At 36.2% G+C, this 13,408-nt stretch overlaps 1 protein-coding gene across 1 annotated transcript in view; it reads right to left on the bottom strand.

Moving 5' to 3' along the window:
• The window catches only part of ELP4 (elongator acetyltransferase complex subunit 4), a gene marked incomplete at its 5' end in the record, with an annotated part of 136,575 nt that overhangs the window by 114,365 nt on the left and 8,802 nt on the right, over positions 1-13,408 (bottom strand). Inside the window, one exon of the mRNA XM_082282817.1 lies at positions 7,562-7,683. Coding sequence (XP_082138943.1) covers positions 7,562-7,683 — 122 coding nt within the window. The remainder of the gene's footprint in view (positions 1-7,561; positions 7,684-13,408) is intronic.

Here is a 13,408-nt window from a genome sequence, read left to right as displayed (position 1 = left end):
AATTTCAACCAGAATTTGGAAATAAAAGTGTTATTTAAACAATGGACTAAGAAAAGGAGAGTTGGGTTATCAGCCCATAATACCTCTATTTAATCTATTTTTGCTGAAAAATATCTCAGCTCCCACATCATATAGCTTTGAAAAGCTTTGGGACTGACAATTTTATGGCATCAGTGTGTCAACTTCTGAGAACTGTTACATTCTCCCAGGCTAAAAAAAGACAAATCTTTCATAAGGTATATAAAAAAAACAAAGCATGTAGCAATGCATTAGTTAAAATAAAAAAAACCCCATACAGCATTTCTTAGGGTCAACTAAAATACAAGTCTTTGCTATGCAGCACGAACACACAAAAAGGGAGACAACTGCTAAAGTTATTAAGGGCAGTTTGGCTGGAGAGAAGGAAGCTTGCTGCTGTTTGAAAATTAAAAAAAAAAAAAGTTTGGGAGGAAAAAAATGGTTTTCTACAGTGGCTATAGTAAATGTCAATGCAATTAAAATAATTTCGTTTCCTGCAAACCAAGCTATGAAGGTTTTACTGCAAAGATGGAATAATTTATTTCAGTAATAAACCTTTTATCTTTGCAATAAACCAGTGGATGACCTGTATCTGCCAGCAATCCAGGTCCTTCTGTGTTTGCTGCCACATTACTTTGCCTGCCTTGTTTTGGCAGATGCACGAAGCAAAATCAGATTCTAACAGTTTGACCTCTCTCACTTCTTATGTTCTCTAGGGGATAATAAAATCCAAGATACAATCCCACAGCAGTTAATGAAGCTTAACCTCACACCCTCTTAATTACCAATGCATTACACCAACTATAGGCATCATACTCCTCTCTAAGCTATTTTACAATTCTAAAGAAGTACTACTGTGCTATTATTTAGCAACATAATCCAAGCTGTATGTGAAATCCCTCTTATATAAAATCCTTTGATCCTTATGGGTTTCAATAACTGTATAATTAATAGTCCTTAAGAATTTAAAACATTATCTATTTACGTATCAATAAATATGTTGTTCACATGATTTTATGCAACTATTTTGAATTGTGGTTATTAACACAAGTATGACAAAAAACATGAGATAAAAAAATACTAAAAGGAACACAATTCATTGTTGATCTGTAACTGCAACAATATTTAAATAGCTTAAAGTCACATAAATTTAAGGCTTTTTTTCATTATGTTAATTTTTAGTGTTTAAAGGACACCAGATGGTAATTCAGGAAGGGCAAATATTTTCTTTTCAACAATGTATTATATAAAAGTCAGTTTATACTCCCTACTCCCAAAAGGGGGGAGGATTCTATTTTGATTGTAAATACATCTGATACAAGGTGTATTGTTAAAGAATATAAACAAATGGATACAGATTTTTTCCTCTTTCAGCAGCCCTTCTATAACAACCTATTTTCATATCCAGGTAAGGCTGGTCTATGGAAATTTTTCTTTGACATTCAGAAAGACCTAATGGATGTCAGCCCATGTGTGAAGAGAAACAAGAAGCAATATTCCTCTATTTTAGGAAATAAGAAAAGTTAATTGCAAGGCTATTTTTTTAACCCATGAGAATATATTCGATACTTCACATACGCAGACATAAACCCTACAGCCAAGTCACAGAACTCTTTTGATGTAACTCCTTTGCACTATGGCTGCATTTCACAACATTTAATCCCAGGAATGCCTATCAGACATTAGATGATTTTTAAAAAAATTTCATCTTTTTCTGAATCAGTTCATGAATACTTAAGTATGTGAAAGATAAATACAGCAGAGAATGAGAAAGAGAACGAGAAAGTAAAATTACATGAAGAAACTGAGTGCCCTTGTCCCAAACTCTGTAAACTCTGCTGCAGTGTATAATGCACTAGCCTAAGCCTAAAAAGTTATTCATGAATAACAGCATTATTCATGAAAACCTTCAGAGATGAGCACTGCAAGCAAAAGTTCATTAATTGAACAAACCAACTCTACAGTTACTAACTAGTTTGTTAAACAGATATTTGTGGACATTGAAACCTAAACATTTAGGTTTTATCACTTTTATGATACATTTACCAGGCTAAATAAGATGTGTGCTTGAAAGACCTATAATTTCAGAACTAAGATGATGAAAGAAAATTTCCTAAGGAACTGACAAGGATTGGCAGATAAGAAATCAGAAATTTAAGCCAAACATTTATTTTCTCTGGTTCTAGAAAATCTTTTTATTAGATTTGTCTGAACTTCTGACAAAGATGAAGCTTTATGCTTTAGAGTTTCCAGAGAGGGTACTGCTTAAAAAGATGTAATTCTTTTTAAACAGAAGAAATTTTTTTTTTCAAGTGTCTCTTTTGCACCTCTACAACTTCTGTGTCAAGATTGCAACACAGTTCATAATGGAGAAAATTGCACATTACAATATAATTAAATAATTAAATATTTGCATTTTAACAATGAAAAATGTAAAACATTAGCAAACATGCAAGCAAGAAAAGTAAACAGATGAGTAAGAGCTACACAATATGGAAATTAAATTTTTCAACTCAGCTGCCAGGCTTAGCCTCAACCATAGTCTTTGTGCTACCCCAAGACTTCAGAAAGAGAGGTAGGTGGTAGGAAAGTTCACTTCTGCTGTAACTGTAATTGGATTTCTGTGTATTAAGTGATACCATTTAACAGCATGCAGCAGCTGAATCACTGCGGCAAGTTCATGCATTTTGAAAATATGATTAGAAAAAAAGAATAGGAATGCAGCTCTATTTGCACATATATTTTTACCTTCCAAGGTATTATGCTTTCAATTTATGAGCATCTAAAAATGTCAGATGACTGAAAAAACACCTCTAGCATTGATCCATAGCTTCTTTCCCAATACCAGATAGCAAAGAGACAGCAAATAATTAAAATAGCACTCTTTGAAAATAGACAGCCCTGGCCACCAGCGTGATCATCTTTCAGGTTTGCATTTTTCCTTTTGACAAAACAATGGTTTAGAATCGTTATCTATGAGGGAAAATACAAGCATCATGGCTGAATGTACTTTGCTGAAATAAAGAAAGTCTATGTAGACAGCTATGTTTTCTTTCAAGGCATTGTTTGCACACACAATAATACAGCAGCTTGGTGCTTTTTTATTGCTGTTGTTTTTTTTAAACAAATAATAATAAAATAAAATCTAAATAATAAAACAAAATGGAAATAATAAAAGTACATTTTGTGAGGTTTTTCCTGCATTCACCTTTTCAGCAGGAAAAGGGTAAATGTACACTTTCTGCTCTTCAGGTCTGCCCAGTTTGTTGAAGGCAGAATTCTTTTAGTCTTTTCCAAATTACATACTTAACCAAAATGCTTCTTAAAATACACCTTAACTTTTGCTTTAGAGATCTTTTCAGCTTAGTAGGAACTTTTAAAAAACCTGTCCCTGGAGGGTTTTTTTATTATGTTTTTTGTTGTTGTTTTTTTCCTAAATAAGCCATTACACTTGCCCACATGCCCCTCCCTGCTTCATCACCATGGGAGCTACATCTTCCCCTTTCACTGTGACACCCTTTATCCTCTCTTTTTGTAAGAGAACCTCCAAAAGGCAATCTCAGCTGAGTGCAGAAGTATCCTCTAATAAAATTCCCACTTGAAAACAGAAATTTCATTGAAAGGCAATTATCAAACAAGGCGTTCAACCTTTCCACAGGAGATGAAAAGACAGTTCTAGAAAGCAGTTCTGGACCTCCCACTCTTCCACCTCAGGCTTCCAGGTACCAAATGGAATACACTGATACAGCACTGGCCAGGGTCCCACAGGTTTAACGCAGTGCTACAGGGGATGCTGGTTTCTGTTTCCCAGCACTCACAATGACCTGTAAGCCCTCCTTGCAAGACAAATCAGAGAATTGCAGAATGTTTTGTGTTGGAAGGCACCTTAGGCAGGGACACCTTCCACAGGACCAGGTTAATCAGAGCCCCATCCACCCTGGCCTTGAACACTTCCAGGGATGGGGCAGCCACAGCATCTCTGGGCAACCTGTGCCAGGGCCTCATCAACCTCATGGTAAGAATTTCTTCCCAATATCTAATTTAAACCTGACTTCTGTCAGTTAAAAGCTATTTCCCCTTGCCCTATCACTACATGCCCTTATAAAAAGTCCCTCTCCAGCTCTCTTGTAGCACCTTTAGGAACCGGAAAGTTGCTGGAAGCTCCCTCCAGAGTCTTCTTTTCTCCAGGCTGAAGAAACCCAATTCTCAGCCTGTCTTCACAGGAGAGGTGCTCCAGCCCTCTGAGCATCTTCGTGGCCTCCTCTGGACTTGCTCCAACAGGTCCATGTCCTTATGTTTGGGTGCCCCAGAGCCGGGTGCAGTGCTCCAGGTGGGATCTCACCAGAGTGAGCACAGGGGCAGGATCCCCTCCCTCCACCTGCTGCCCATGGTGCTCTGGATGCAGCCCAGGGTACATTTGGCTTTCTGGGCTGTGAGTGCACATTCCAGGTCCTGTTGAGCTTTGGGTCGACCACCACCCCCAAGTGCTTCTCCTCAGGGCTGTTCTCAATCCATTCTCTGCCCAGCCTGTGTTTGTGCTGGGGATTGCCCCAGCCCAGGTGCAGGACCTTGCTCTTGGCCCTACTGAACTCCATGAGGTTCTCCCGAGCCTCTCCAGCCTGTCAGTGTCCCTCTGGATGGCATCCCTTCCCTCCAGCATGCCAACTGCAGCACACAGCTTGGTGTTGTCAGTAAACCTGCTGAGGGTGCCCTCCATCCCACTTTGCACAGGCTCCACAGGAAAAGCAACTTAACAGAGCAATCTTAATTGTCAAAGTAAGCTATAAGTAATCCATTTCTTCTCATTAAAACTTGTGAAAATCAGTTCCCCCCTCCACCCATCCCAAATAAATAATCAGGAATAAAGGTAAAGAAATTCTTTTCTAGGCAGTTTAGGAGTTGTAGAATTTTAATGCCAGATCTGAAGTAATTTTAGTATTGAATAAATTTTCCATTTACCAATGCAAGCAGTTTTATTTTATGATCAGTCACAGAAGTTACCATATAATTTCTTATATTATATAGTATTCCCAGTATTTATGCCCTTAGAGTAAAAAGTTGCCTTTTTCTTGAAGACTACAGTGAACAGAAATGCTCTCAAATGTTTAAAATACTTTAAAAACCAGCATGTATATAGTTCTGTAGGTTTTACCAGAGGTGTATAATTTTTCAACATTACGTCTTAATGCCAGTTTCCTGAAGGAGCTTTGACTACAAAAGGCATGAATATATTTTCAAAGGATGATGGATAAATTGGTGGGTGGTAATATAATATATCTTAGGCAGCTGATCAGGGCTTTTTATCCTCTGCCTGTCTTTTAGTTATACACAATTTCAAGATAATTATGGTCTATAAGAATGTCTTTTCCCCTTCCTACTACCAGCAATATTTGTCTTGGTTATAGGTTCAAGAAACTTCCAATCACATCACAAAATTGGAATAGGGCAATTATGGCATCTCAGCAGAGAACTGAACATGTAAATAGACTGACCACACAATATGGACATTTAATATGGATACAATATGGACAGTTAATGAACTGCCTTTATGAAATACACCAGCTAATTAGACACTAGCTATGGAATATATTGAATCCGTACTTGAATTTCACAAAATAAAACCCAAGCATAACATGTAATTCAGGTTGATATGTACCATGTCTGTGTTACCTTTCCACTAAAGAATACAGTCCAATCAGACACTGAAGATAAATTAATTACTAATCTCATTAAATAAAATGCCATGTTATTCAATGCTCAGATATGCTATATTAAAATCCCAACTCACTGGAGTCATCCAAATCCCAAGCAGTTCATTTTTATGACAGGAGAGGTCTTCTTGAAGTGCCTGAAGGTGAGGGTTACTTCACTGACACAATACAAATCAGAGAAATTAACTCTACTGTGCCTTGTCTGCTAACAAAGGAAGTGTTGAATAGTCAAGGTTAGAATAAATAGCACAGACAAGAATATTGTAGGATACACAAAGACACAAAGGGAGGAAGAAATCAAAACAAGATTATGTTTTCCTTGCCCTTCCTGCAGCAATATTGTCCCTCCATTTATGGTGTCTTATAGTAACACCACTATGGAGTTACAGCAGAGGAATGCAGTATTCCTGCCTAGTGTCAACCCCTGAAAATTAAGAAGGAAAAGTTATTCCATATCAGACAATAGAGACGGATAAGGCACATCAAACTAACTGAGCCCAAGCTCAAAGTGGTGCAAGATGTACATAACAATGTCTGTTCATTATCACATAAAGGCATAAAGGAGCCAGAAAAAATATGACAGGCTATGAACAAAGGTGAACGAAAGAAAAATAGAATATACATTAGCTACTCCATTTTAAGAAAATTTAATGCAATGCAATAAAAATACTGATTTGGATAATTCAATCTCAATGAGAAAAACAACTGCAACAATCATGTTGTATCATCAGGGAGTCAATACTTGATTATCAGTTATTTAAAACCAATTAATTAAAAAATATAGCACATTCACACCTGAAAATCAAATTTGAACCTATTTGTTTAGCCTTTATTCTAAACCACAAGTGATAAAAAATTTCACCCTTAAATGAACTTTATTTAGGTTCAAGATCATTAAAAATTTGATTTTTCACAACCACAATAATTTGATTTCATTAAGAACATACTTTTTCCTGAATACTGAAGAGAATATTCAATAGGTAAGGCATGGAATTTACCATCCCTAGGAAGGAAAACAGAAGAGTAATCATTTTGTCCAGAAATAGTCTCTGAAGACACTTAAAGAAATAGCCAGACTTCACTTGATGCAGAAGTAATCAGTAAATTATATGTTACTTCTGATATTAGGAAAACGCAGCCTTAGAAAGACATAAAATATTTAATGAAATTTTCTAAGATTATCCTCACACTTCAGCATTTTTTGCACTGTTGACCAAGCATTTTCCCTTATATAATTTTCTCATAACAGAAACTATCAGTGTTTGATTGGGAGTCCACTGAAGTCTGAAGGGATCCTTTTTGTATGACCTGATCCAAAGTTGACCATGTTCCCTAGCACAAAAAAGAGTCAGAATGAAATGAGACCGTAAAGGAAATCGTAAAGATGTTAAATGATGTTTTTATTTTCTACAGGAAACTACAATAAATATCTGCACAAATTGTATACTGTTTCTACCACAACATACTTGAAGCAGCTTAACTACTCTTCCTCCTAGCAGGAGGAAATGGTAAGCAGTTTGGTTTACTGCAATCATTCCACTAAGCCAGCCAGGCTGTCTGCTTTTCATCCATAACCAAAATAAAGAATAAACAGGCTCCTGGCCCGACTTGGCATTGGGAGGATCTTACTCCACCGTCCATAGATGAGAGGTAAGGACCCGAACTTAATTCCCAAATCTGGCTAGTGTAAATACTCCTGTACTTCCCAACACATTCTTATGAATCACCAAGATTAATTCATTTGTTACTACACAGTATATGCACTTTAAAGTGTATTTAAGTTCATCAAGAGATTACAGCTTTACTTCTCAGTGTAAATGGGTCTTTCTTACCTTCAAAATGTTGTCAGGATGCTCTCTGGCAGAAGCAATGAACAGGTCATGTCCACAGACAACTCCCTCTGCGAGAAAATACTTGAACAACAAATTGGAGTAAAGGCCATATTTATCCTCCTCTGTGAAAACAAGAACGGTTGGATTTTTTTTTTGTTAGATAAACTGCCCACCTGTATGTTCACAACACTGTAAAAGGCCTCTTTGGGTCTATCTCTTGGAGTATATAATGTACAACAGAGATCACAGGTAAAACAGGACTCCAAAACTTTAAAAATAATGCTTGATGATACTGTATTTCTAATTTTTCAAGCCAGAGGAATAGTTCTCAATCATGCATTCGATTCTAAGATATGGATGGGATACAGCAAGAATGCTATATTCCTTACAAAGCTTCCTGTAAGTATCAACTAAGGTGACTGAATTATGGATTAATGGAAAGGGGTTTGTTAATTTAGGAGAACTATGCTAATATTTACATTCTTAGTGCTTAAAACTTGCTTGAAATATTTGTTACCTAATGCTTTTCAAAATTCAGCCATATTTGGCATGCTAAACCTATACAGAGGTATCATTCAGTACAGAGACATTCTTATGTCTGCACTTCCAAAGTTGTGAAAACTACACAAACAGGCAAACCAAATAGATATATTGAAAAAAACCAAACAATTAGCAATGCTGTTTTTGAAACCCAATCAGAGCAAAATCAAAACAAATTCAAAAGACTCACGAATTTACAGTTTAAGAAGTGAGACAATACTTGTTAGCAGACACTGTGAACACTGGCCCACTGAAATGAAAATACAAATTCCAGCCGACTTCAGAAAGACCAGTATTTCCTTCAGCTTCCTCGATGCAAGTTAAGCGTCAGAAATTACCAAAATTACAAAGTCCTAATGAACTCATCCAATTAAAACTTTGCATAACTTCAAACTATGGGAAGTGGATGTGTACGTAACACATCTGAAACCAGCTCTGATGTTCTTTGTTTGTAGGGAATACCAACAATAGCAGTGTTAAAGCTTTTTATGGCTTTTTGGGAGAAAAGTAAACGTGCTACGTAAGGTTTCACTTTTTCATCTCTTAATCTGGCTGCTGGAAGACAACACACAGGGATGCTGAGGCAGAAAAACACACAGAGAGAGATTTCTTTACACAGAACTAACAAGTCTCAACCCATTCTTTGTGTGACTTGGAAAATATTTCCTCCCTACACAAATGAAATAGTAAAATTAAAAAAAAACAAACAGTAACAAGGAGAGAAAATAAAAAGTTTGTCATTCATATCCAACTTGCAAAAGCATTAAAGAGGAAAATAAAAATACTGTAACTTTGACATGTACCAGAATCAAAATGAATCACTGAAGTGGAGTGAAGGAGAAAAGGAAAGAAGGAAAGGAAGTGTATCTCCATAAAGGAAAACAAAAATTAATAGCAATGGGGAAACTTAAGAAACAAATCACAGAAAAAGTATTGTTGCACTGCTACACTCCTATTATCTTGTACAGGTACTGACACTTACAGTGCTTAGATTAACAAGAAATTCAAACCACAAGTATTCAAAATCACTGGAGAAAAACCAGTTCTCCAAAGGATACTGCCCAACCTCTGTGGGATATTAGGCAAAACAGAATTATTTCCCACTTTTAAAAATTTCACTTTTAAATTCAGTATTTGGGGTACTAGAGTCACTAGAAGTTACTCTAAAGCAGTAGTTCAAAATAGAAAAAAATGCTTCATAACCCAATCACTAAGACAAGAAATTACCTAAAACTGGATACCAAATAAGCCAAAGGGAATACAATAATCACAACACTATTACTACGAGAACTAGCCACTCTACAGTTTGTTGTAGAGTCTTAGGGTTTTAAGACCTTAGACTGTATTAACAGAACTCACCTTTGATACTGTTGACCTGCTTAGAAGGCCATATTAGCCTTCAATGTACTTGCAATAACACATTGTGCTTTGTTTTTTTTTTTTTTTTAAGTAACAGTCTAATGAAAAATATGGACAGTTCTGAATCATAAAAAGCACAGGACTGACAAAAGCTTACTGGTGACAGTACTGGGTTCCTTACCAAATTTCATCAGGACAGATTTCCAAAAGAATTACAAACTGCAATTTACTTGAATGTTAAGAGCTCTTAATTAAATCTTAGATACAGTTTACTCTTGCATCCTTATAAAGCCACTAATAGTGTTACTGAAGAACCGCCTTCCTACTAACTCAGCTCCCATATTGTGCTGAGACTAGGGATGTAGACCCACGTATGAGATTAGGGTGGAGACAAAATTCAATTAGATAAAACTGAAACACTACAGCTGCAGAAACCAAAGGTAGAACTGACACCATCTAAGGCTTTGAAGAAGTATTTCAGTCATATTTTGGAGTTAAATAAAACTGCTATGCAGAGTAAGTCTCCCTTATAACTGGAGTCCAGAACACCAACAGTTCCTGCCCCCTCAAACATTGGCTGTCTCTAGTTACTCATGCTTTGGTTCTTACTGCATTATTCACAGTATATTGATTTCCATGTGCTAATCTCCATCTATGAAGCTCTCAATTTAAGAACCAAAGACCTCTAGAAATCAAAGTGACAGCCTGAGATCTACTTTTTTTTTTTCAAATTGTCTAAGCTACCTGAAAGAAGCCACCAAGGCTCCCCTGTAATCACATCACTGCAGCAGATGTCACTGGAGGGAGACAATTTTGTTAGATCTCCCTCCTTTTGAACAAAAGAGGAAAAGGAACACTCATCAGGCACTCTGGAAGGATCCTCAGCTATAACATTTACATCATCCTTGGTGAATGAAAAATCTTGCTTTCTTAATTTTTATCTACAGGTTAAAGTTCACCTTCTTCACCATCTGAGACACAGAAACACTGAGTTGATATATACTTGACTGGCATTTAATGGAATATAAGAAAAGATCTCATTTAGTCCAAGTGTTTCATGGCTTGTGTCTGTGTGTACAACTATATAGACAGTCTTTCTGGATCATCATTTTTGATACTAATTATTCCTTAGAAAGTAAAGAGCATACTCAATTTTTTGTGCCAAACATATCACAGAAATTCCATAAACCATGGATAAATATAAGAAATCATACTATGTGTTGGTGATTATTTAACTAAGCTAAGAAGAAATACGGCTGTAATAGTTAAGAAGAGTTTTTCTCAAATTTTATTTCAAATGCTGAAATGTTAAAACATACTGTAGAAATAAAGCAATGAAGAACAGAGATATAAACTTTTAACTGACTTATCAAATATTAGAATTAATTTTGTTGACTCATTAATTTATTTGTAATATAACAGGGCTAGAGAGGTTCTTACACTGCCATTCCACAACATGGAAAGTTCAAGTTAGCAAATTAAAAACACATTCAGTGTAAGGACACATCACTTTAGCATTAGCCTTTCCTTTCTTCTTACATTGATTTTCATAAGAGTAAACTTACAGTAAAAAAAGTAAATTAAGTATTGGAGAGTGATCTAAATATAAACCACCTCATAGTCTCCTACAGTACTCCAAGGATTAGATGTGTCTCAGAAAGCCTTTACAAACAGCGTATCTGGAATTATTAAAGTCAATGCATCTGTAAGAATCCCTCAGTTCTTCAATTTGTCAGATAGAGGATGCTTTTTATTGATTCATTTCTAGGTCACTAAACTTTTGTGGTATTCAAAAGATCTAAAGTGCATCCATATGGGGCTTTTCTGATAGCATCCATTGTACCCTGGCTTCAATAGTAACGTTACTATTCAAAACCAAAGGAGTACAGCTTTCTTCTTGTAAATAAACAAACAAATCAATTAGCACAGGTACTTCAGTAGCTCACTGATTACTTTCATAGAATCCCAGAATGAAATACTTTTCTAATAATGCTTGGAGTTAGCATTTGAATGGCTAAGATAAATTTTCAACTGTTATCTTTCCAAACTCCACCACATCCAAAAGAACTACCTTCACTCAGTACATGTAGGAGCTAACACTTCCGATCATTTTAGTCAGCCCAATACTTAAGACAATCCTGGCTGAAATCTTTAGTCTCAGCCTCCACACTAAAGAGGTGCCCCGTCAGCAGCCCTCATTGTGAACTTCACTTCCAGCTACTAAGGCACATAAACAAATAAGACTCTTGCAGCTGCAGCCTCTTTGCTGGGTCCAGTCACTGCAAGTCACACAGCACTGTGCAGCTTTCTCCAATTCTTCTGGAACAAAGAGTGTTCTACAGCTAAGTAGCAGGTGAGTAACTAGTGAAGCGTGAAACTATACAAGGAAAAGAGATTATTTACCTAGAAGTTATACATATTGTCTCCAGAACAAAACCTCTTCTGATCCTACAGATAAGGACACAAATAAAATAGTCTATTGTGATGGCTCTCCATTGGTCTCTTTCCACAAGAGCGTGCTTTCATGGCTGAAACAGTCATGGAGAAAGAGCAGTATTGTCAGCATGAGTGCAATGAATTCCAACATATAACCTTGCTGAATACTAAGGATAAAGACCAATTCCTATTTATGGGTCTTTTCACCACTGCACTGTATAGGCTACTAAATACATAAGGGACATTCTCGACACCTTTGTGCACGGACTGTCTGTAGCTACTACTCAAAGAAATCCATGGGCCATAGAATTAGGTACAAAATCTGAAGGCTTTTATCTGGGGCACAGAAAACAAAAGAGAGCAGATATGTATGAGGCACTGTAAAAATATAATTTATTTAAAAATTAAGGACACAAATCTAATTATAGAAATTTATATGTAACCATGTGACCTTAAGAACAAACTGCCTCTGCACAGAGGCATTCATGTTCCAAGAGATGGATGCAGAATAAGCACTAGAACTGGAAGAGGAATAAAACGCCAGGAACACAATCCACCATAGAGTAACAAATATCGTATCTATAAACACAGTATTTATAATACCTGACTTTCAAACATCAGTATATTAAACAGCATGAAGGTCTTTGAAAAACTCCAGTGGTCATTTGTAGTAAAATTGCTTAAAATTATGAGAGCCATAAGAGGAAAGAATAAGCCTGCAACAATGTAATGTACAGATGACTTTTTTTTTTCTCTGCACAAAGTCTAGACAGGTTGCCCTAAAGCTGCCAAAAGCCTGTCATAGCCTATCAGTATTGATAATTTTTTTCCCAGATAGATAGTTCTGCATTGTGGTCCTGTGACCTAAGGTGTGTCTTTCTCTAGCTATGAAACATTTCTCTAAATTGCTGCAGGTTATAAAATGAGATTATTTTAATAATCTGATATTCCATTTAAAAGATACTTTTCTAATGTCCACATTTACTAAGCTTGAGGGGATATACTTTGTGTCACTTGCATTTAATTAGCACATGCCAAACCAGAGTTGTCAAACATACAAGTTACAATATTTGGCATTTGGCCATACTTCAGGAAGGTGAATTCTGCTAACTAGTATTTTGTAGAATTATATTTAGCAAATCACTGTTTTGTACTTCTCTTGAGATTATCTTTTTCAGCTTTAAAAAGATGATAAATTCAGTTATATTGACAAGTGAAGAGAGCTCTTACCAGTCAGGTTAAATTGCATGTCCAACAAAAATAATAGTAGCTAATTAAAGTAGCTGAAACTGCTTTAAGGCTTAGAATGTGCAAGTATAGACCGGTTTTTCACCAGACAACTTTTAACATTTAATAACTGACCTCAGCTACCAACCAAAACTCTCCTACTGATAATCTTTAAAACATTTAGCTGTCAGTGACCTTGTCAAAACTGGGGCTTTTAAAGGTAAGTAAGAATAGGTTCTTACAGGGTGCCCAGGACACATCTATCAAGGGTGCTGTAGCTCACTA

Source organism: Coloeus monedula (genome assembly GCF_965178545.1).
Source record: "Coloeus monedula genome assembly, chromosome: 6".
Classification (NCBI taxonomy): domain Eukaryota; kingdom Metazoa; phylum Chordata; class Aves; order Passeriformes; family Corvidae; genus Coloeus; species Coloeus monedula.
This window is presented reverse-complemented; position numbering and strand designations above follow the sequence as displayed.